The sequence below is a fragment of the Erpetoichthys calabaricus genome, chromosome 6, assembly GCF_900747795.2.
Source record: "Erpetoichthys calabaricus chromosome 6, fErpCal1.3, whole genome shotgun sequence".
In the NCBI taxonomy this organism is placed as follows: Eukaryota; Metazoa; Chordata; class Cladistia; order Polypteriformes; family Polypteridae; genus Erpetoichthys; species Erpetoichthys calabaricus.
The window spans coordinates 135,899,351-135,923,494 of NC_041399.2; the positions used below are offsets into that span (position 1 = coordinate 135,899,351).

At 35.2% G+C, this 24,144-nt stretch overlaps 1 protein-coding gene across 1 annotated transcript in view; it reads left to right on the forward strand.

Moving 5' to 3' along the window:
• pign (phosphatidylinositol glycan anchor biosynthesis, class N) overlaps positions 1–24,144 on the forward strand; it is a 201,491-nt gene that overhangs the window by 125,405 nt on the left and 51,942 nt on the right. The window contains exons 16-22 of the mRNA XM_051928776.1: positions 1,097–1,196; positions 1,831–1,923; positions 5,185–5,276; positions 8,577–8,688; positions 16,413–16,521; positions 17,083–17,185; positions 23,540–23,642. Coding sequence (XP_051784736.1) covers positions 1,097–1,196; positions 1,831–1,923; positions 5,185–5,276; positions 8,577–8,688; positions 16,413–16,521; positions 17,083–17,185; positions 23,540–23,642 — 712 coding nt within the window. The remainder of the gene's footprint in view (positions 1–1,096; positions 1,197–1,830; positions 1,924–5,184; positions 5,277–8,576; positions 8,689–16,412; positions 16,522–17,082; positions 17,186–23,539; positions 23,643–24,144) is intronic.

Here is a 24,144-nt window from a genome sequence, read left to right on the forward strand (position 1 = left end):
TTGCCTTATTATTTTTACTTCAATAAAATAAGTATTGTGTTAGGTTATTCATTACTTTAAAAAGTAATTGGATTACTTAATGCATGTTACTTTTTACTCGTTATCCTACTGCTCTCGAGACTATGTTGCTGAGCTTAACACTTTACAGTTAACTCATCAACATAAATTTATCACTTTCTGAAATTTGAGAGTGGTCATTTCAACCAGAAGAAGTAATAATGAGATCGCCCATACATTTGCCTCAGAAAATTTATCATGTGGACACTTCTACCTTTGGCTGCTGAAAGCGTGTGCCTAGCTAAGCAGGTAAACAGAGTGCAATGGATATGTACAGACCACAAAATCCTTATTTGTGACCCAGTTAAGTGTTTGCATGGCCACATAACTGGATTACTTGCAGAGAGATCTACACCTGTTAACCAGGTCTCACAGAGACCAATAGCCGGGTTTACATAGCATTTTAGAAATCTGGTTTCTGTAAATAACTGAGATATTAAAGCGCATGTAAACACACTGTTGTGAGAAAGAGTCTGTACTGTGTCTGGAAGTTGTAACTCATTGCCTGACTTGCACACTATGATTGCTTGAAATTCTGCATATTACAGATAGGTCTCAACTTTTTTATATCATGGATCTAATTTTTTTTTTTAAATGATTTTTCTTATGATTTGTACTAAAAGGGGCTTGATACCTCTTAGTGTTATTATTTCTCTTGGATTTCTTTAACGTCTATTCTGCAAAAGAACTGGTAACACTGCAGTCTAGTTTTGCTATCGTGTCAGTTTAAGAAGTTCTGAATTTTATTTTCAACAATGAATGACTAGTGTTGAAATCAACCAGCTATTGTTCAAATAGTATAATTCATTCACTTTACATTTGAAATTAATTCGAATAGGTGGTTTGACATAAATATTAGTTTTACTTTGTGAACCTGTTTTTTCCATAGCAGGAAAAGTTAACAAAAGTTTAAAAAAATCTGCTCTTTTATATTTGCCTTTTACAAAAATCAGAAATAGAATAAGCAGAAAGGACAGATGAATTGATTTTACTGTGTTGTTTTATAATTAACATTTTAAAGAAACCAAAATCTTTTCAGGATCATGACATTTCAGGATATTACCAGAGTTATATTCCGTCATCCATTTATTCACAGCCTTGGATTTTTATTTGTTTTCATTTTGGGAATTGAGTTACTGGTAAGTTGATTCTTTTAATTGTTTAAAAGTTTTAGTGTTCTTATAATCACTATATTATTAGAACCGATAATACATAATATTTAACATAAAGATATTACCCTGTTTTGGTAAAAATTTGAGTAGGTAAAACAAATGAATTAACATTATTCCCTCTTAGTCCTGAAAACTTGTTTGTACAAGTTGATTTTATCATGTATTTAATTAAAAGTATGACATGAGATAATTGGCTAACGGCACTTTTTCAACTTTACTTTGGCCTCAGATTGCTTTCAGAATGCAATAATTTCTGTGTGATCTTTAAAAATTTTTATCAATGCTAAGTGGGAATGTGCTGTTTTGGGAATGTTTCCCAAAAACACTGAAAAGGCCAGAAAATGGTAGTTATGATGATAGTAGTAACCTGCTATTCTGGTTCTGCTGTTAAATCTATGGACATTGTTCATTGTATTTTTTAAAAGATTTAATCAATTTTAGCATAAATTTTGTAAAGAGCAATTCTGTTTTTCCTATGTTTGATGTTAGGTTACACTAAATTGATATACATTTTTATTTGGTATACTGTTAAGTACATTTTATTTTATATTTCCTTTACTTAAAGGCACCTAATGTTATTACTTTTATTTTTTTATTCTAGGTGCTTAGCTTTTTCTTTCGATATATGCTAACCCTTGGGCTTGCTTTCTTGGCTGGTTGGCCATTTGTTTCAAAACTCTGGCATCAAAGAAAGGTAGGTTTATACAAATTACAAATCAGTACAATACAAAATTTTAAACAATTACATGCTGCAGGCAGTTAACACAACATTTGGAAATAAAAGCCATTGTTTTTGTCTTTTTTTTTACATACACAGTTAATAGTGACACTGTGTCATGACAATTTCGTCCACCTACCCCTGCCATTTCGGGGAAATAAGTATTGAAAGGCACACATGATTTTAAATGGAGAATTATCTGATGCCATCTTTTCTCATCTGGGGAAAATGCTTAGTGCTGAATTTATTTTGAATAATAAAATACAGATGGGACACAAATATGGAGTGGGATCACTGTCAAAAATAATTTATACTAATTTACAACAAATTTATATTTCCCATGTGTAAATTAATTATGCTTGAGCTTCTCAAAATTATGCTTGCTTCTGAAGGTTACGTTTTCTTCTGAAAATTTCAAGTACAATTCTCAAGCATGAACAAACTATCTCGCTCCTCGGGGCGGGGTAGGGTGCAGAACTCAGAGGGGCGTGCACATACACTGGTGGCATTAAGATTTCAAACCTGGCAATATAACGTTTTGAATAGTTAGATGTGGGTGGCTCGGAGTTCGTGGTCCTGTTTGCTGCAGCGGCCAAAGCACTTCTTCGTTTTCCTTCCAAAATGATCGGTTCATAAAATGCTGTGTAAGCTCCAAAATGATGTTGTTATACAGTTTAGAATGAGTTTATTTCTGCTGGTTTCTGTTTAAATGAACTGTAATGTTACAGCATTACAGTTCGTAGTGTTTGAATCAGTGTAATACCTAAATAATAGTAGTTTATTTCTCATAAGTTATGATGCTTTGATGCACAGTTTTAAGAGTATGAAGATTTGCATTGTAATGCATTAACTGTTTTTAAAGCAAATTTATTAATTACTGCTTTTAAGACGCATTTCCACATTTTTTTTGTATTAATGTGGCTCTGGTCAAAGGTTGAAAAAAAAGTATGTGTTTTGTTGTGAGTAACATACAGGTAGTGTACTGATTGTGTTTTATAATCTTGGGTTGATTTTGTTCAAATGATGTGATAATTTACCACTAAAACAACAGCAATTTGCCTGCACTACTTGAATTGGTTAACCGTTTTTAAATAATAATAATAATAAGTAATACTTAAATGATCCCTGAGGGGAAATTTGTCCTTTCACATACCTTCATCTGCTCTCATATTAGAGCCATTTTGGCATATATCTTTAGACATACAGTATATGCTTTATCTGCAAATAGCCCTCATTCCATCTTATCTGTGGTTTTCACGGTAATTCTTTTTCTATTATACTGTGATAAAATGTATAATAACTTAATATTTTGGAGCTTACACAGCGTTTTCTGAACCAATAATTTCGGGAGGAAAATGAAGACGTACTTTGGCAGAGCGAGTAAATCTCCCTGCAGCAGCAAACAGGAACTCGGAGCTACCCACATCTAACTATGCAAATGCAGATAACATTACATGGGTGAGTTTGAAATCCTAACCACACCCGTGTATGTGCGTACCACTCTGATCTCTGCACCCCAACCTCCTGAAAAGTCTGACAGTTTGTTCATGCTTGAGAATTGTACTCATAATTTTCAGAGCAAGCATAATTTTGGGAAGCGCAAGCACATAATTCACACATGAAATATAAATTTGCTAATAAATATAAACAAGCTAATTTTGACTGCAATCTCATTCCATACACAAAAAACAGGCAACACTAACATGGAAAGGACAAAAATCCTTCCACCCTTCTGAGTATGCTTAAGCATGTGTTTTCCCTCTCTGCGTGATGGGATAGTTTACCAAGTTAGCGACCTCCTAGTTCCAACACAAAAGCAACTTTCCTCCAATCTGTTATTTCTCTGTCTTTTCCATACCCCTGCCTTCTTCCTCCTGTCCATTAACTTTTTTGCTATAAACTGTCTTTTAGACTCAATTTTTTAGACTCGATCATAGACTCAATTAAACATTTGGCCAGAGGCGACTTTAAATAACTACCTATGTCTACAGCAGCATAGAATTTGCTCATCAACCTCTATTGTTTGTACACCCATTAGTTCTCTATTACCCTTAGAGAACCAAATCCCTCAGGCAGCATATGGGCTGTCCACCTTCAGGTTGCAGCATTATGCTATTTCTCTTGGCTAGGGACCGTATGCTGCTGCTGCTGATGTGGGATTATAAACTTTCCCTGTTTCTCAGTATCTATTGAGTCTTTGCCAAGGCTTTACAACTTCCCTTCCTGTCTCTATGATTCACTCCTGGAGACACTTCCTAAGATTACTTCCTGCTGGCTGTTTCCTTCTTCCCATACTAACATATGAATAGGATTTTCCTAATTTCTTATTCCCCTGTACCTCTCCACACACATAATAAATTCTAATTACATTTAGTCTATTGCCAAAAAAGTCATCTTTTTTTGAGGTTATAAATCAGAACTCTTAACTAGTTTTTCAGATAAGTCACTGTTGTTATGTCAGTCTGAACATTGTGCTTAAGCCAGAAGATTGCATGCTTGAGTTAAAGTGAGAAGTTTTAAGCAGATTGTAACATCGCATTGGAAATATGTTGTGCAGTTTTTACAGTTTTATAAATTTTATTTGGTTGTTTTTCTTTCTTACTATAAGGGAGTAGGTAATAATTTTGCATGACTGCAAAACACAGATTAAACACAAGCATTGAAGCAAACACATAGTCATTCAACAAGCACAGTACAGTTTTTCTACTGGTAAATCTTTGGGTAACCAATGCTTTATTACAAATGATAATGCAAAATTCCATGAAAGGAGGTTTTTGACATCCAATTTGTAATGTGTAGCCACAGGTAGAAAATGTTACTGTATGTTCTCTTTTTCATTAAGTTTCAGTATTACATCAGCAACCAATAAAGGTGATAGTATCACAGTATTTTTCTGAGTTGTTAGCAGCCTTTGCATTAAACATTTTTATCACCACTGTCTTAAGGACAATTGCTTTCATAAACCTGCATCTAGTAGATATGGCTTACTTCATTAATCACTAGAAGATTGATCAGTCTACCACTTACATATAATTGGCCTCATCTATTCCAACAATGTTCCAGTGATGTGCTTTATCACCACTATAGTGACCACAGAAAATAGCTTTCAGCATTATCTCCTTTAAAGAGTTTAAAAGAGCATTTAATGCATGCTTTTCACCTGACCATTAGACACGCATTAATGGAAGACAGTGAATAAAATTAAATTTACCTGTTTTGTTTTTTTTTTCTCTCAAGGTTGGCTCATTAAACTGGATCTTTGGTTGTTTATTTCTGGCAGTATTCCCCATGATGCCTGTTGTAGGAAGAGAAGCCAATATCAACCTTGTGTAAGTAACAATTGTTGTTTTTTAAAAAAAATATGTCCCCTCGTACTTTGAATGTGTGAGAACCTGCAAGTAACTCAGTAAACTGACAGAAAATTAAAAATATTGTTTCATTCTCTTTGTCTACCCATAATAAATTCTATTACAAAGCAGTTTATTGGAAGAATTGTAGAATCCCTATAAATTTGGGATTTTCAGATTTGTTTAAGGAAGAGATTAAGGGCATTCAATTAGACCACATTTTATTAAATACTGTATATTAATGCATCATTCAAGCAAACTCAAACTATTTTATATAGGAGAGTGAGTGAGCCTCTTTGAATAGGTAAAAAAAGGCTGTTAACATTGGTTAGGATATGTCAATATTTATCTGTTTACTTACTTAAGTTATTTATTCCCATTGCACAGGATGCACCACTGACATTTTCTGAAGCATTTTTGAATGTCTGAATGCATGTTTAGAAAATTCTGCATTTTTTAACTTTGAGTGTTCAGGTTTACAGTAACACCATATCCCAAAGTTTCAAATCTCCTTCAGAGTTATTCAACAACAGTCCCATTTCATGTTTTATGAGCTTTCCACACTTTTTTAAACTGTACGACTTCATGAAAACATGTCAAGATTAGTTATTTCGTGCTTTAACACTAGAATTCCTGAAGTCTACAAAAAAACTCGTAATCCTGGCCCAACTTAAATCCCTTCACACCTCTACCATCAGTGTCTTTTGGTTTGTAAATGCTTTGATCAGCACAAGCAGCCAGCAGTCTGCTGTCCCATCCCCTGCCTTGATGGATCTCAGCTCGCAAGCAAAAAGGTCTCCCGGCTCAGGCCAAGGCTCCTTATCTACGCATGGGGTGCCTGGAGTTGTATAGGGTATATAATACAGTATATCGTTATTTGGAATACATGCATTTCATGTGTGTTCCGTGTCTACAAAGATCTGGGTAAGTGTAGGATGAAAGGAAATGCAAGAAATGCTGAACACATATCTAAAGCAGAAACGTCTTCCATGTTATACTAATAAAAACAAGAAGTGTATAATGTGTGAAGACTTTAGTCCAAATATCAAATAAACACGTGTTCTTTTATTCAAGAATATAACCAAAGGAAAAAAAAAGCATTCGATTTACATGTGGCTGTCAATGAGTGAAAAACTCAAACTCAAATGTCAATCACTGGGAGTTTACACATATTCTTGAATGGTGCAGAGGTAAGAACTCTGCCTTATAACCTGAAGGTCCCAGGTTCGAGACCAGGCACTCCATGTTTTGAGTAGTGAGCTGCTATTATTATTATTATTTCTACAGTATAATAAAAAAATACATTTGATTTGAGTTTGTAACACCCGGTTTAAATTTTGGCTACTTGTAAAAGTTAGCGCTTGTGTTTTTTTAATTACCGGTACTCAGTTTTATTTTCTCAGTGACATTCACATGGTACAATAAACTTGCCTCTCCCTCTTTGAATTGATGGCATTTATCTCCGTTCTTTTCACAAGAGCAGCACTGTGGCTGATGCCTGCTGAGAACTGTTTTGTTGTAGCAGCAATCAAAGATACCAAAGTACCGTGACCATTTTAAGACTGGACAAAGACAGGACAGTAAAAAACAGACAGCTTCTTTACAATGTTTTCGCCAGCTAATAGACTGCTCTGCACCACAATGCAACTCTGCTTTGCACCATAAGTAAAATGGGACTTCCACCTGGAGCTAAAGTCACTTCAGTATACGAGCAATTTGCCGTGCTAGTGTTTATATTTGACAGCACTGTGCTGACGGTGTATGCGCCCAAACTTTACACTGGCTGTTACAGACTGAAATCAAAGGCTTCCTATTTTTGGGCGCATACACCATCAGCACGGCACTGTGTTATTTGTATGTTTAAATTATGTTTCATATGTTTGTATTGGTTCTTACACTTCACTTTATGCATTCTGTGTGTGGAGCTCTTAATAAAATATTCATCAAATTCTTATTAAAGTGTGAGTTAGTCAGAAATGTTGCAGTTGAATTTTGGTAACTCATAATTGACTGACTGCTAGGTCATTATTTTCTTGAGAGGTTATTTTTTTGGATCTCAGAAACATAACATATTTGCTCTGAACTTAGCTGTACTAATCAATAAAAAATATCCATACTATAAAAAAGCTGTTTAAAAGACATTTAGAGGAACATTATTACATCATAATTAATAGATGATCATAATTTTTGAAAGGTTTATAATACCTTAATGTTGTTTTCAGTGTAGATTCATATACATATCAGTATACTGTTCTTATGGAACAGGATTTTCTGGTTTGATCTACACTACAACTAACTAAACCACCTGATTTTCTTTGTTGATACTGCACTTACACCAATCAGACACTGATAGTGCAAAAAACAAAGTATGTTTCCCGGACTGTTTCATCCATCTATTTGTCATTAATATTTAGGTGTAGATTTACAAATATAACTATTTCACATAGTAATATACACCATCATTTCTCAGTGGATTCAGCGGACATCATTTACTTTCTTTATCTTTGCTTCCAGTTTGGTGTGAACTGTTTAAAATTAAAACACTTAAACTAATAACAATCAGAAAATCATAAGTGTTTGTTAATCTAGAAAACGAAAATGTGGTTATTATATGCTTGCAAAAAAAGATTATAGGTAAAATGGAAACATCTGAAATAATTTAACATGTGCCAGGCACCTATTGAACAATTTCAGTTATTTGAAAGAGGTGTGGTTTAATAACATTGAGTATATAAAAAATTACAAGTATTGAAGAAGACTGTTGACTCCAGTTTAACTTTTTCTCAGTATGTCTTACGATACCATGAAAAATATTTGTTTCTACTCTTGATGGCACAGAAACATCAAAGTACACCTATAATATAGTGTGTGGTAAAATGACACTACAGCAGACACACAAAAAAATAGGAATCAATACCAGCAACATTGCATAATATTGCCTTCTCAGATGCCTCTTATTCCAATTTAGGATAAATGGGATGATAAACTTGTAGCAGTATCAAAACACACAGATAAATAATATAAGCATATAAATAACAGTAAATCAGTAAACATGGTGTCACACTATATGAGTTTTCTAGTGATTTTCAGTCAGTCTCTATTTAAATAATCTTAGTGAGTTATGGGCAGTTGAACAGGGCTGTAGGGTCATAGTCGAAAGCAGTTATTGGGTTTTTGAAGTTGGAAAAAATATTGCAACTCTGACTGCAACTAAATGAAAATTGTAATATCATTTGTTAAAGTTTGTGTTCTTAATCTGTGTGCTGTTTTCCTGTTTTTTAGGACCATTGCTGGAATGGCAGCTGTCATTATTGGTGTATTTTGTATTGTAATCTTATGGAATATTAGTAAGTCTGCACAACACAGAAGGAATTTGGGTATCCTCTTTTTCCAGGTCAGCTACAGTGTTTTGCTGTCGAATTGTGTTTGAATTACATATTTATTTCATTTACTGAAATAATTTTCAAAAAGTATTTATTTTGCATTATTTATTTTCTGAAATGGAATGAAGAAAATATTACTTTAAATTCTATCAAAAATATGTTTAAAGTATATGTCGTATTCTAGTATATGATTTTGACTGCAGGTTATTTATAGATAAAAATGTCTTTACTGCATATATTACACTGTACTGTTAATATGAAAATGCCAATATATTTTTAATTAGTTTTCCAAACCAGAATCTTGAGGCTGGCTGTAAAGCTTCATGTTTTCCAATGTTAGTGGGTAATTCGTGCAGTGTTTAAGACTATTTTTTAATGTATTGCTTTCAAGTGAGCCTTGTGTCTCGTATTTCTGTTATAGTATTTTTTCTATGCAATATTTTTATTTACTATATTCTGCAGCCTCACTCAGACTTGCCTGTTATGATATGTTGCAGTAGACAACTGCTAGAAATGCCATTAAAAATATAAGTTGGTTAAAGTTCAGAAAGTTAAGAGTTAAGGCAGCAACATTGACCAAATTAATGTTCTACTTTATAAATAATATCTGAGGATACCTTTAAAAAACTAGCCCTTAGAATAGCTGAATTTTGAAAAATCTAGCAGAACTGTTTAACTTTATATGTAATGAAAGTTGTTGTTGAAATAAGTTTTAATTACATTATATTATTACAAAAGTATGCTAATAGACTTGTCTGTCTGTCTATCTATCTATAGATGTACTGTAGGGCTACTTTTCACCCTTCTCTCTCTTTCCACATAAAAATTACTACATTTGTTTTTCAGAGCAGGATTTGCGTTGTTTGCATTTAAGTTAATCTGCTCTTCAACTTAATGACCGTTTTTTTCCAGAATTTTTTTTTTATTTGCCATTTTGTAGTGCAAAAGGTACAGAAGTTCCCTACCTATTTTGTTGCTCATAAAACGTGAAAAAAAGTTATAACTTGTAGTTATCTGGGAGAAGACATGCTATTATTATTTGGCACATAATTATCTAAGCATAGCTCCAAAAAATGCCAGGTCTTAGCCTTCTGATTAACACTAGAATTACCAGAGCCTACGAAAAAACTCGTTGATCCGGCCCAACTTAAATCGCTTCTTAAAACCATTCTCACCTCTCCGCCAGCGTCTTTTGTCATCTAAATGTACTGATAAAGACAAGCTGCAAACAGCCGGCTATTCCATCCCCCCATCGACTTAGAACATAAACGAACTTCTCTTAGCTCATGTCTTGATTGATTATCTGGGAGTGAAGTGGAGTTTTAGAGTGGAAATTATAAATCGTTATTTGGAACACACGCATTTCATGTGTGTTGCATTTCTACAGTAATCTGTGTAAACACATTGTTAAAACAGAAACTTTTTTTATATTCTAGTAACAAAATGTAAGCATAAACTATATAATGTATGAAGCCTGAAGTCCAAATATCAAAGAAACACTTTCACAAAAGGTACAAAAAAAAAAGCCGCTTCCTAAAAAAAGTCGCCTTAATGTGCGACATTGACACTCCTTTACTATATCTGATCAGAGTTCGATCCTGCATGACTCCCTTTTGTGAAGTGTTCTTATTTTTACTGTTTTAGAATAAAAAGATACATTTGGTTTCAGTCTGTAACAGCCGGTGTAATTTATGATATTTGTAAAGGTTAGCTTTATTTATTTATTTTTTTAAATTCACTTTTCATTCTCTGTCGCGTTCAGGATCCTTCCCTAGCCCACCTGACACTGCTGTTATCACATAAAGACGCGCTATAGCTCTGCAGTGTATTACGATACATACGACCACGTGTTTTTTTTCCTACAATCTTGCCAGTCTCCACATGTTGCTGTATGCTGTTTCTTTTGTACTCCAGGACATGCAGAGGAAAGCATAGTAAAGAGCAGTAACTTCAGCGCTATATGCAATCATCAGACACTCCCCATCTGACACTGCTGTTTTCACATAAAGACGCATTATAGCTCTGCAGTGTACTTGTGACTGCATTGTCATACCAATGCTTGTGAACTGAATTGTCTGCATGCACTTTTCGTGGCATTACACGCATATTTTTTGAGCATGCCCATGTAGCTCAAACACAGGAACATATGTTGATGTAAAAGTATAACAAATAAAAGTGCACTTTTATTCAAGACTATAACCGAAGAAAAAAGAAAGCAAGTTACAGTAGGCGGTTGATATGACAGCTTGCGTGGTGCAATGCTAAGAACTGCTGATTTCCATTACGTGCTATATAACTGTTAACATTTGAATCTGATGATTGCATATAGCGCTGTCTTATTCAGTGTGCGCAAGAACATGCAGGTGGCCAGTTGCTGCGTGCTACAACGCACATTTTAAAAAAAGAAAGAGACAAATATATGTGACGTTTTGAAGAAATCATTTTATGCCGCGAATAGTACCAATCAGAAAACATTGTCAAAGTAATGCAATATTATTTGAAAATGAACAGCATCAGGTTGGGTGTGAAGTTATACTGGCACTGTTTGAGTCAGATCAGAAGCTGAATAAGCTGAACAAGCTCCTGTTCTGACTCTAAGTAAAAAGCATGAATTAATCAACAGAAATAACCGCGATCGACATTTTAAACTTAACGATTTACAGTGCATACCAATTTATAAATTTTATTCCGTTTTAGGAAAAAAAAAAACACTTTCTCCAAAGCTGGGAATCGAACTCGCGTCTCTGTAGCATGGCAGGGTTGCTGTGGTCCAAGTTAGCAAATCTTAGCGTTAAGCCACGGAAAGGGTTGCAGTATCTTTGAACCTTTTGTGAAAGTGTTTATTTGATGTTTGGCCTTCAGGCTTCACACATTCTGTAGTTTATGCCTATATTTTGTAACATTTATTACTAAAATATGAAAAAGTTTCTGTTTTAACAATGTGTTTACACAGATTACTGTAGAAACGGAACACACATGAAATGTGTGTGTTCCAAATAACGATCTATTATTTCCACTCTAAAACTCCACTTCACTCCCAGATAATCAATCAAGGCATGAGCTGGGAGATGCTCATGCACGTTCTAAGTCGGTGGGAGGATGGAATAGCCGGCTGTTTGCAGCTTGTTTTCATAGGCACATTTAGAGGACAAAGGACACTGGCGGAAAGGTGTGAATGGTTTTAAGGTGGGCCGGATCTATGATTTTTTTTCATAGACTCTGGTAATTCTAGTGTTAAGGGTGTGCATATGATTGGACTACTGGGGCCAAATGACCAGAATATCATACAATTCTCAGTGTTTTGGAAGAGCGAGGAGAAACAGATGCGGCAGAGTATAGATGGAATAAGCTTTTAGGTGTGAAGACAGAGGAAAGAGCAGCGGAACCGCTTTAAAAACATTTACATAGGATGCAAGACAAGTTCATCCCAAAATCTGGAATTAAAAAATAGCAAATATTTTTCTGTTTTAAAAAAACAATCTTTGAAGAAGATGATCTGGGAGTGCCAATCCCTTCGTGTCTAAATCGCATCAAAAGACACATTTCAATTTAAATTCAAGAAAAATTCAGCATTTTATCTAATGCATTGTGAATAATTATTAGTGTATATGCTTTATTGAATATTTAAATTTGTTTTGCTCTGCTTATTCCCTCCAACTCAACATCAAAAGCCCCAGAACACATCCATTCAGCATTCATAGATAGGGCAGACAGACTACACCTGCAGTCAGATGTTCTGTTCCAGTTTAAAGGGACACTTAAAATGACTGGCATGTCACGACAGTGTGGTAGAAAACCCATACAGACATATGGGGGACATGAAAATGTGATAGAGACAGACCTGCATATGAAATCACTGCAGACTTTCAGGAATAAAGCCCATCAGAATGCTGGACCACAACAGTAGTGTTTGGTCAATGCTCTGTAATGTTCTTCTAACGTTTATATCTTCTGATTATTGATTTTTGTAAAAAATCACATTGACTGGGAAGGCCTTTGCCTGCTGAGTTTCTTTTAAGTACAGTAACATGCAAAAGTACTCAGTTGGTAGTGGGACCCTCATCATGCCTGCTTCCATTCTCACAGGGGGCTTGCTTCTTGCAGTCCAATGTCAGCTGGGCAACCTTGTTCAGTTCTGTTGTTTAATCTACTGTCACTATACCTTATAATACAACAAAAAGCATTTTATTTAGGGTCCTACTGCTGAATAAACATGTAGCAACAATACAGGACTGAGTACAACTACACAACAGACTTAAATTACTAATGTGAGCAATAAAAAAACAAACATACAAACTTTAAATGAACACACTTAATATATCTATCTATCTACAGTACTATATATGCATATGGAATAAATCATATAGAAATACTAACAGTAGGATGAAAAAAATAAATCAAAATACATATTGCCATCTAATTCCATACTGTATGAATTCATCCTTAAGGTTTATTAATGGCATCAGTCCATTGATTATATGAGCCGTCCTTGTCCAGTATAAAGGAATTGGGAGTTGCAGCCTACTGTGGGAACAATGGGCTTAAAATGAATGTATAGGAGGGGGGCCTGACAACAAACCTGTACAACTGAACATTTGACTAAATATTCCTATTTCATGATATGAAAATGTCCTTTTTTTGGCATGTACACAAAAGTGCTTGACTCATGTTACAAAAGTTTCCTAAAAGTTACAAATGTTCCCTATGTTGAGTTACAAAAGTTCCCTAAGTTACAAATGTGCATTTTTAGGTTACAAAAAGACCCTAACCTCTATCTATCTGTGTCTGTCTGTCTATCTAGAACCCACAACCTCTTGATTAGGAATCAGCAGTTCTTACTGTGCACCAGCCAAGTGAACGTGTCAGCACCGTACCCTAACCCAATTTTTTTTTTTCAGTTACATTCCTGAATAAAAGTGCACTTGTTTTGTTATAGTTGAACTTTTTGTGAAACTGTTTATTTGATATTTGGAATTCAGTCCTCACACATTATACACTTCGTGTCAACATTTTGTCATTAGTACAGCGTGAGCCAAAATGAAGTACCACATTTCTCAAGGTCATTATGTGAGGTAGAGGCAGCCAAGCATGTTGGCATGGGGGTGCTTTGATAGGCAATCCCTTGTCGCCAACTACCTTGGTCTGGTGCGCACCATGCTTTCGCTATTAAAGCATTCTTCAAAAACAACAAATCCATCATCACTACACAACGTGCCTTCCAAACCCACTTTAACATTCCTCCTAATAGTGCCATCCCAAATTGAAAAACAATTCTTCAGTGGGTGGCTAAATTTAGACAGACTGGTATAACATTGAACAGGAAATCTCCAGGCTGTCCTCAGACTGTACTAATGCCTGAAAACATCCAAGCTATAAGGGCATCAATTTTGCAGTCTCCTAGATGTTCAGCGCACAAACATGCTTTTTCCTTAGGCCTTTCCAACATGTCTTTGAGGAGGATTTTGCATGAGGACCTTAATTTCCATCCATACAAAATGATGGCAGTGCAGGAACTCACTGAGAGAGACTGGGAAAGACGTAGAGAATTGTGCATGAACATTCTGCAAACCATTCATCGAGATGCCATCGTCACGTGTAGCGACGAGACACATTTCCATTTGAATGGTTGTGTAAACAAGCAAAACCTTCACTATTGGGCTGAAACCAACCCTCGTGAACTTCATCAGAGACCCCTGCACAGTGAGCGTATTACAGTTTGGTGCGCTGTTGCAGAATTTGGCATTGTAGGCCCTTAATTTTTTGAGGAGGGGGGAGCAATGGTGTTTGTCACTTTAAAATGTTACTTTGAAATGCTTGACAATTTTTTGCGGCCCCAGCTGGAAGAAATGGATGTGGTGGATGCCTGGTTTCAATAGGATGGAACAACAGCGCATACTGCGCGGAGATCCACGCAGGTTTTGCGGGGTTTGTTTCTGGGGAAGCTGATCTCCCTGCGCAGTGATGTCGGGTGGCCTTCACATTTGCCTGATCTCACTCTGTGAGATTTCTTCTACTGGGACTATCTCAAGTCGAAGGTATACATACACTGACCTCAAAACCTTGAAGCCCTCAAGGAAGCTATTCACAACAAAATCACTGCTATTTCCCTTGAAATGGCCAAATGAGTCATGCGAACGTTCAGAAATCATCTTGAAGACTGTATCGCTAATGATGACCACCACCTTGAATATATCATTTTTTAAACACAGTGTTAAAAAAAACCAAAACTATTTAATATACCCTTTCTTGTGTCGTAATGAAATGTATTTTATCTTGTAGCGTTTTTGTAGAATAAATGTTTGAAATGTGGTACTTCATTTTGGCTCACCCTGTACTATAACATGAAAAAAGTTTGTGTTTTAGTTATGTGTTCAACATTTCTTTCCTCGCATTTTCTGTGATCCTACATTTACCCAAATCATTGTAGACAAGGAACACACATGAAATGCATATGTTCCAGATAATGATATATTATTTACCCTGTACAATTCCAGACCTACCTCACACCCAGATAAACAGACTTGAGCTGGGAGAACTTATTGTCCGATTTGAGCTACTTTGGTGGGGGATGGGATTGCAGGTTGCTTGTGCTGATTGACACATTTGCAAAACAAAGACGCTGATAAAGAGGTGTGAAGGAATTTAAGGTGGCCTGGCATTATGACTTTTTTCATAGGCGTCAGGGATTCTAGTGTTAAATCTTACAGTTTAAGAGGGCTGTTTTTTCTTTGGTTTTGAAACATTAACTTTTTCAAATATCTGAAAAAGTTATCTTTTCTCTTTTTATGTAGTCATCCTCCCACTCCTCCCTAAAAGTCTTCGTATATTGTTTCATTCCATGGTTATTGGATTTATAATATTGTTTTGTTTAATAAAATTTACATGAAAACTGCCCTGGATAGACTTCAGGTACCCTAAACTGGAAATAAGGTAGTAACTATTCAATAGCCCAAATTATAGCAATTATTTGTTCATGTTATAATGGATCAATCAAAAAAAAGGGCTGCCAAAGGAAGAAATATCACCAATGTGACTGTGAAACCATATACATATTAATATATTCTGCCAGGAAAGGGCAACATTTTGTTACAATTAACCCTAATGGACATTTTGAGGGATGGAAAAAGGACCTACCAGCATAACCATGTTGTTTCATGCAGGAAGCTACAAAAATAAAGTACTTGGGCTGTCTTATTTTAAAAGACCGGCAGTTCCAAGACAATTTTAGGTGCCTGGTCTAAGCGTTGGAGATCAGATATGTAAAGGTATTTTTTGTGACCTCCCCTAATGTCTACCAGTCCATTCCAAGGTTTTTTTTTTAAGGATCTGGTTAAAGAAGCAGAGATAACAAGCTTCCTGTAAGAGCAAATTCAGCCATATAGAGGAGAGTTAATGTGGAGATGTATGGAAAATACCCTTAGAAAATCAGGCAGACTGGCCTAATAGTTAGATTACCTAGTAGGCTCAGTTATTCTACTAGAAGTTGTGCTATTTACATATAGTTCTTTAACTTTGTTCAACAGCTTGTTTTTAAATAATAAAATACCTTTCATTGTGTGTTTCTACTGGTCTGGCAGTCCTAGATGTCTTAGTCAGAATGTTCTCTAGAAGAAACTGTAAAGTTTCAATGTTGTTACTATCCAGAATCAAATATAATTTTCTCTTGAGAAGGGTTGCAGCTTTTGTTATAATTGTTTAACATAATTTTAATTTACCGTGTCTTCCTTTATTCTAGGTATTGCATGTGATTTTATGTATATATATAGTAAACAGCACCCAGTACAGTCTAAACCTCAAACAAGGGTTGCCACTATTCTGTCAAGTTGTAAGCTGGGCAACACTAGGTGTGTATTTTTTTTGTTGTCTAATTTATCATTTTTAATTTTTTTTTTATGGGTGAGATTTGCATGCTTTCATGAATACACTTTTTTTATTAGGTACATCACTAAGTTTTCTAATTCATGCATTTTACAAGGCATAGATGATGAGACCACAAAGCTGTGTTATTGTACTGTTCAGTGTTCAGTGCATAATATCATAGTGATGATGAAGTTGGATGCAGAACTGACTGAACTTTGCATATGCTTTGAGTATCATTATACTACATAATAATGGGTGAAATTGTTAGTATTTGTTTTAATCTGTTGGTCTTTATTTCAGAACAACATTTGAATAATCTCACTGTCCTTTAATGTTGTTCACAACGATAAAAAAAATTAAAATTAGCTAAATGCTAACATTTTATTAGTATTACAATTAATACTGTAATCGCAGCATTCAGAATGCAGTGAATAAGGATTTTCATTTTATTACTGCATCATTACTTATACAGTTTAAATTGTTTTGTTTAACCTGATTAGAGTTATCATTTTACTGGATATTGACTTGTAATGTCTGTCTTTCAGGCTGTTCATTTGTGGTACCTTTGCTGAGCTCAACACTCTTACTGCAACGACTGCTAAGTATATTTCTTTCCATGGTATCAACCTACATTTTACTCAGCACTGGGTAATCAATTCTGTTTTTTGTCCTTCCCATCAATTTAGACATTTGTTTTAGTAGAATGTGGTATGACAGCCATGAGCTACAGTCTTGTGTTTAAGATTTGGAAAGTTTATGTCTCTAGGCAGACTTGGGAGACACTATTGCTGGCAATTTTAAATTTAATTTAGATAAGCTAATTTAAGCATTTTAATTCTGAACAAATATCTTTTTAGCCATTGTGTTGTCTCATATGTGTAGTTGGGCATTGTAGACGAAATTGAAAAGAACCTGTCATGATATAGTCACCTGCTGCCAAAACTTTATGTACAGTACTTGTTAAAGATTATTCAAAGTCATAAAACTAGATAAGTACAAATGGTTAAGTATGTGAGTCTTAAATATGGTGCACGCATAGCAAAAGAAATAATTTAGAAATGTTAACCCTAGTGAAGCTCCTATTGATCTGTTGCTGATCTAAATTGGATGCTTCTCATTACAAAAGATTCAATCAGTGATTGGTAAATTGGCTGACCACAAAAAAACAATCCTTTCAGCATTTGCTTTTCTGAACTCTACAGTAGTTTTGTTGTTTTTTTGCTGTGAAGTCCCTGTAAACAGAGGAAGGAAAGGCAGACTTTATCAGAGAGAAAAAAAAATGTAATAATAGCCTTTACATTAAAGAAAGTGGAGTAATAAACTGAAAAGAATTTATTCAGTGGAGTCATCCTCATTAGACAGACGGCAAGAAAAGCTACTTTAACACTAGAATTACCAAAGCCTACAAAAAAATCAGTAGATCCGTCCCACCTTAAATCCCTTCGCACCTCTCTGTCAGCATCTTTTGTCCTGTAAATGTCGGTAAGCAGCAAGCAGCCTGCTATCACATCCCCCACTGCCTCACAGTTTTCTCAGCTCAAGTCTGTTTACCTGCGTGTCAGTTGTTTAAAATTGTATAGAGTGAGAAGTCAAGCAAAATGATACCTTTTATAAATACTATATGGTTATTTGGAACACATGCATTTCATGTGTGTTCCGTGTCTACAACAATCTATGTAAACACATCGTTAAAACAGAAACGTGTTTCATGTTTTACTAATAATTGACAAAATGTAGACATGAAGTGTTTAATGTGTGAAATCTGAAGTCAAAAGGTACAAATATAATAGAACAAGTGCACTTGTTGGCAGCAGGATGGAGGTCTAGCAAATGAATAGCCATTGAATGGTTGATGTTCATTCAGCATATGGCTGTAAAACTGATAATGAAATCGTTATTTCAGCCTATTCAGTGTTCCTTATCATCATGGGTGATTATAGCATTAACATTTATATTCTTGCATGTAAACATAGAAAAAGTATTTGTTCATGGCTTTTTTTTCTCCTACTTGTTTTTTAATCTAAGACTTTCACTTTCAAAAGTTTTTTAATGTGTGATATTAGTTTGCATCCTGCATTATAATAATAATAATCATGCAGTTTATTTATAGGGGCACTTTACATTAGCAGTAAATCTCAAAGTGCAACTTAAAAAGTTTCAATGTTGTAAACAAAGGCAAGGCAAGATAAAACCAGAGATTAAACAACAATAATTATAGCATTCTTGTTAATAAGCTTTCCTAAATAGAAAAGTGTTTAGCTGTTTTTTAAAACAGCCCACAATCTGCTGTGTTCTTAGGCTATCTGGTAGGGCATTCCAGAGCCATGGAGCAGCGGCTGCAAAGGCTCGGTCTCCCATTGTATGAAGTTTGGTCACAGGGGGGCGAAGGCGGTAGGTATTTGTAAAACGGAGGTTTCTTGTAGTGGATTGTAATATAAGGAGTTCTTTAAGATATTGTGGAGTATTTCCATGGATACACTGGTGAGTAAACAGAGTTTGTATTCGTTATGGAGATGGATAGGGAGCCAATGAAGTGATCGAAGGATTGGTGAAATGTGTTCATATTTCCGCACCCTCATCAGGATTCTTGCAGCACTATTTTGAATTTGTTGTAGCATTTGAAGGCTCTTGTTGGGTATCCCGATGAGGAGTGCATTACAATAGTCCAGTCTGGATGAGACAAAGGCATGAACCAGCTTTTCAGAATCACAGAGGGAGAGGTAGGGACGGAGTTTGGCATTATTAATGTTACCTTTGCTTTTATTTGTATTTTAATCATTTGACTATTTGTGAAGTCCTCTGAGCATTCAAAAGGTTCCATATAAATAAAATGTATTAATAATAATAATATTATTAGCATATCTCCACCTCTCCAGGTTCTCCTCAACCTGCTCCCTACTCTTGCTACAGATTGCAATCTCATCAATGCAATGCATGTTGTTTACCTATATTTATTTTCCTACAGTGTAAAGTATTACTCTCAGTCGCCCCACGGGAGAAAGACTTTCCGAGACTAAGGTCATAAAGCTTATGAAATCGTTTCTGGACAAAGGCAGAACCGTAACAGCAGATGCATAGAGTGCGACAGGAGCTTCCACCTGCAGCAAGTCATTTGCATACTGAAGTAGCATTGCACATGTACCTTTTGTCAGCGTACCTGTGTCGATCAAACACAGGAAGCTCTGCAGTCTAGTTGTGACTACGCTGTAGGAAGATAAGTAAATAAATATAAGTAAACAACATAGATCATTGTAGGCACAGAACACACATGAAATGCACGTGTTCCAAATGATGATATATTATTTAAATTATACAACTCCAGGCACCGCACACCAAGATAAACAAGACTGGAACTGGGAGAAGTTTTTGCCCGAGTTGACTGAGGCTGTGGGGGGGATGGGACAGCAGGGTGTTTGCTACTTGTGCTGATCGACACATTTACAAAACAAAAGACGCTAATGGAGAGGTGCAAAGGAATTTAAGGTGACCCAGGATCACATGTTTTTTCATAGCCTTCAGGGATTCTAGTGTTAAGTTGATTGGTACGGCATGAGTGAAATGCAGTTTGACAACAATTAAAAAAAAGATGAGTTTTTACACTTGCAAAACTGTGTTCGTGTGGACATGTTTGGTGAGTAATACAAAATTAATAAAATGGAAAAAAAAAAACTAAAAAATAATTGCTGAGACTGTAAATTAAAACAGAAAATGAACAAAAAAAACTAAAAATAGTAAATTGTTAAAAACTAGTACTAAATAAAAACTAAAATTAAAAAAAAACTGAAATCAGAAAATGTTAAAAAAAAAATTAAAACCAAATAAAAAGTAAGTTCAACATCTGAACAAAAACTAAAATGAAAAAATATCTCATACTGTAACTAGAAAACATTGCATTTAAGTGTTTAGCTGCCCATATCAATTAAGTGAATCAATGTGTGAGAATGTATATATTTTTTGTTAGACAAATAGTGAAATTGTTATTTTATTTATTTTAGTGTTTTTGTTGTCACTGAACAACGAGTCTACAGCATTTCATCTTGTTAATAAAAATGAACAGGTAACACCTGTGGTCTGTAGTTTAATTATAAAAATAACAAAGTTAACACTTAAATATAGAACATAAAGCTTTTCTGTTTCTGGTAATACAGAAAGTTAATGGAAAATGTTTTTTAAAGGGATAAAGAAAAATAAAATTTGTATCGGAATTGGCCGATTCAGTAACATGAAATCGGTGATCACTATCAGTCCTAAAAAAAAATTCTGCATAGAGTATATATTCCCTAGTGTCCCTTAACTTCACATATTTTTTGTTTGACCTAGGATACAGTTTCACATTATATACTATATAAATATTTAAAAATCTTACTTCCAGCATGCTAGTTCTCATTGCACATGAATAGAAATTTTACATACTTTAGATGTTTCATTGGGAAGAAGAAAGAAAGTCCAGTGTTCTGAGTCCACTAAAGATTGTTGAGAAATAAGAAGCCTTTGATATTGTTTCTGTCATAACTTTGAAAGTGTAAATAGACATCAATAGCAATGTCTAAATTGAAAGCTGCTTTTTCATATTTTTATGTCACTCTTTGCCATCAACAGCTTAACACTGGAATAAGTAGGTTTGAAAGTTAGAAATGTATAGTAATATAAGGTAAAAAAAAAATACCTGAACTGGAATGAGTGGGTTAAGAAATTATATGTACAGTACCTTGCAAAACTTTTTGTGTGTATACTGTAGGTGTTTGTCCTGTTTTGTCACATTATAACCTGGTATTAAAATGGATTTCATTTGGATTTTATGTAATGGATATAACAATATAGTCCAAATTGTTGCAGTGGAATGAAAATAAAATAACTTGTGTACAGTAATCCCTCGCTACTTCGCGGTTCACTTTTCGCGGATTCACGACTTCGCGGGTTTTTAAATACAAGTGATTGCCCGCCTATCGCGGAAGTTATGTTCCTGACACATCAGCGATATAGAAAGACCATATAAATAAACATTTTTATAGTTTAAGCCTTAAAATACCCATCCCACATGCTTTAAACACATGTAAACTTATAAAACACACTTTGTTAACACATATGATATGTGGATGTCGGGCTAAGGATATGAGTAACATCTCACTATTATAAAACATTTTAACTTCACGCAAGACAAGACAGTGAGACAGGAAAATTGGTGATGTACAGGCTTTTAAATTATTGACACGCAGAGCGACAAGCAGCACAAAGCCAGCACAAAGTCCACTTCTCCTTAGCGTTCATTCAGCTCCCCACCCCCTTGACAATGCGAACTGCGCCTCCGGGGAGGGGGGTTTGAGCGAACGTGCGTTCAGCCCTCACACCCCCCCCACACACACACTCCCCCTCCTTCCGAACGCACAGAGCTACAAGCAGGCATTTTGGCAGAAGCAGCACAAAGTCCATTTCTGCTCAGCGTGAGTTCAGCTGCCCCCTTCACAAAGCGAGTGCAGACACATTGACGTCTGATCGCTGCGTGCAGTGTGCAGTGTTGGTCTGCTGTGTTTAAGAATGTAGAAAGTGTTTAAGAGCATAGGAAGTGTTTATAAAGTGTGGGAAAAGTTAACAAGAGAGTGGGAAAGGTTTATAAGAGTGTGGGAAGGGTTTATAAAGCCTTAAAATATGTATAAAATAATAAAATAAATATAGGTCGCTACTTCGCGGATTTTCACCTATCGCGGGGGGCTCTGGAACGTAACCCCCGCGATAGGTGAGGGATTACTGTATATAAAAACAAGTAAAATCTGAAAAGTTGTGAGTGCATGTGTATTCATCCTCTTTGCTATGAAATCTCTAAATAAGATCTGGTCAAACCAATTAACTTCAGAAGTCACATAATTAGTCAATTAGTTTTCACCTGTGTGCAATCATAGTGTCACATGATGTCTGTATAAATAGACCTGTTCTGGTAGGCTGACTCTGTAACACTACTAAGCGAGCAACTCCAAACAGAGATAAACTAGTGGAGAAGTACAGAGTAGGGTTAGGTTATAAAAAATATCCCAGAAAAAAAGTCATTGCAGGGACAGGAAAACTAGTCAGTGTGGAAGGATAGATAGATAGCATTAAATACAGGACAATTTTTGAGGAAAACCTGTTTCAATCTTCCAGAGATTTGAGACTGGGATGAGGAATGTTCTGCTTCCACCAGGACAATGACCCTAAATATACTGAAAAAGCTACACGGGAGTGGTTTAAAGGGAAATGTTTAGATATTTTAGAATGGACCTAGTCAAAGCCCAGACCTCAGTCCAGTTGAGAATATGTGGAATGACTTGAAGATTACTGTGAACCCATCTAACTTGAAGGAGTTGGAGCAGTTTTTTCTTGAGGAATGGGTAAAAATTCCTGTTGCTAGATATGCTAAGATAATAGAGACATTCCTCAAGAGACCTGCAACTGAAATTACAGCAAAAGTACTGACTTTGAGAGGTAAATACATACTCGTGATTTCTGTTTTTTTCTTTTTCTTTATTTGTGCTAATTATTGTTTATGTCACAATAAAAAATATTTTGCACCTTCAAAGTGGTAGGCATGTTGTGTAAATCAAATGGTGCTAACTACCCAAAAATCCATTTTAATCCCAAGTTGTTATGTGACAAAACAGGACACAATGGGGGGATGAACAATTATACACAGTGCCTTGTAAAGTATGACATGCCTGTTTTTTTTTCCCCAGTAGAAATAATTATATGTATTTTATCTACATACTTTTTCTATTTACAAAAATATACATTCCAGTTTAGGTGTCAAATCTAAATTTGCCTCAAATGAATACATAAGGGCATGCCTGAGTATCCCCTATGGTAGACTGGCATCCCAGACAAAATTAGTGATTACTTAATACTAATTGCAGCTGGTGTACAGTAGAGTCTGGCTCCCTGTGAAGCTAGAAAAGAAAAAGTGGGTTCAGAAAATATGTACAGATCAATTCTGAGACTGCAATTAAAGGAATAATAAATGTTTTTTTCTTTCAGGTATGAGGCATTATTTCCTCTTGTATTGTTTTACTTAATGTTTGTCTGGATTAACATGGACCAGGAGGTGAATCCTCTTGTCAGTATTTCCCCATGGGTAAAGGTACAGTATGAATATAATTTTGAGTGTTTCTCTCTCTGGCATTTTTATGTATTTTGCTGTATTTTCTTGTTGTTTATTGACATGCATGGTCATTGTTTATTTGTGTCAACTGTTATTTTATACTTGGTTAAAAATATATGGTTTTTATACCTGAAGGATTACATATGTACCAGAGGTTGCATTTTAAATATTTACTTTCAGAAACAATGTAGTGTAAATTGTTTGAATTGATAATGTTTGATTAATATTCTTATATTTACTGCAACTCTGTAACATTAATTAAACAAAATGTAATTGGAATTCTGTAGCACAATGGGGAAGAATTTTTTGCTTCATACACTTAGACCTAGTATAGCTCTCATGGTGTGTTATATTGGGAATTTAAAATATTCTTTGTGTATGTTAGTTAATTGGTGACTCTAAGCTGTGAGCGTTGTTGTGTGCCATGCAAAAGACGGGTATTACATACCTACCTGGTTCCTGTCTTGTGACCAGTTTGAAA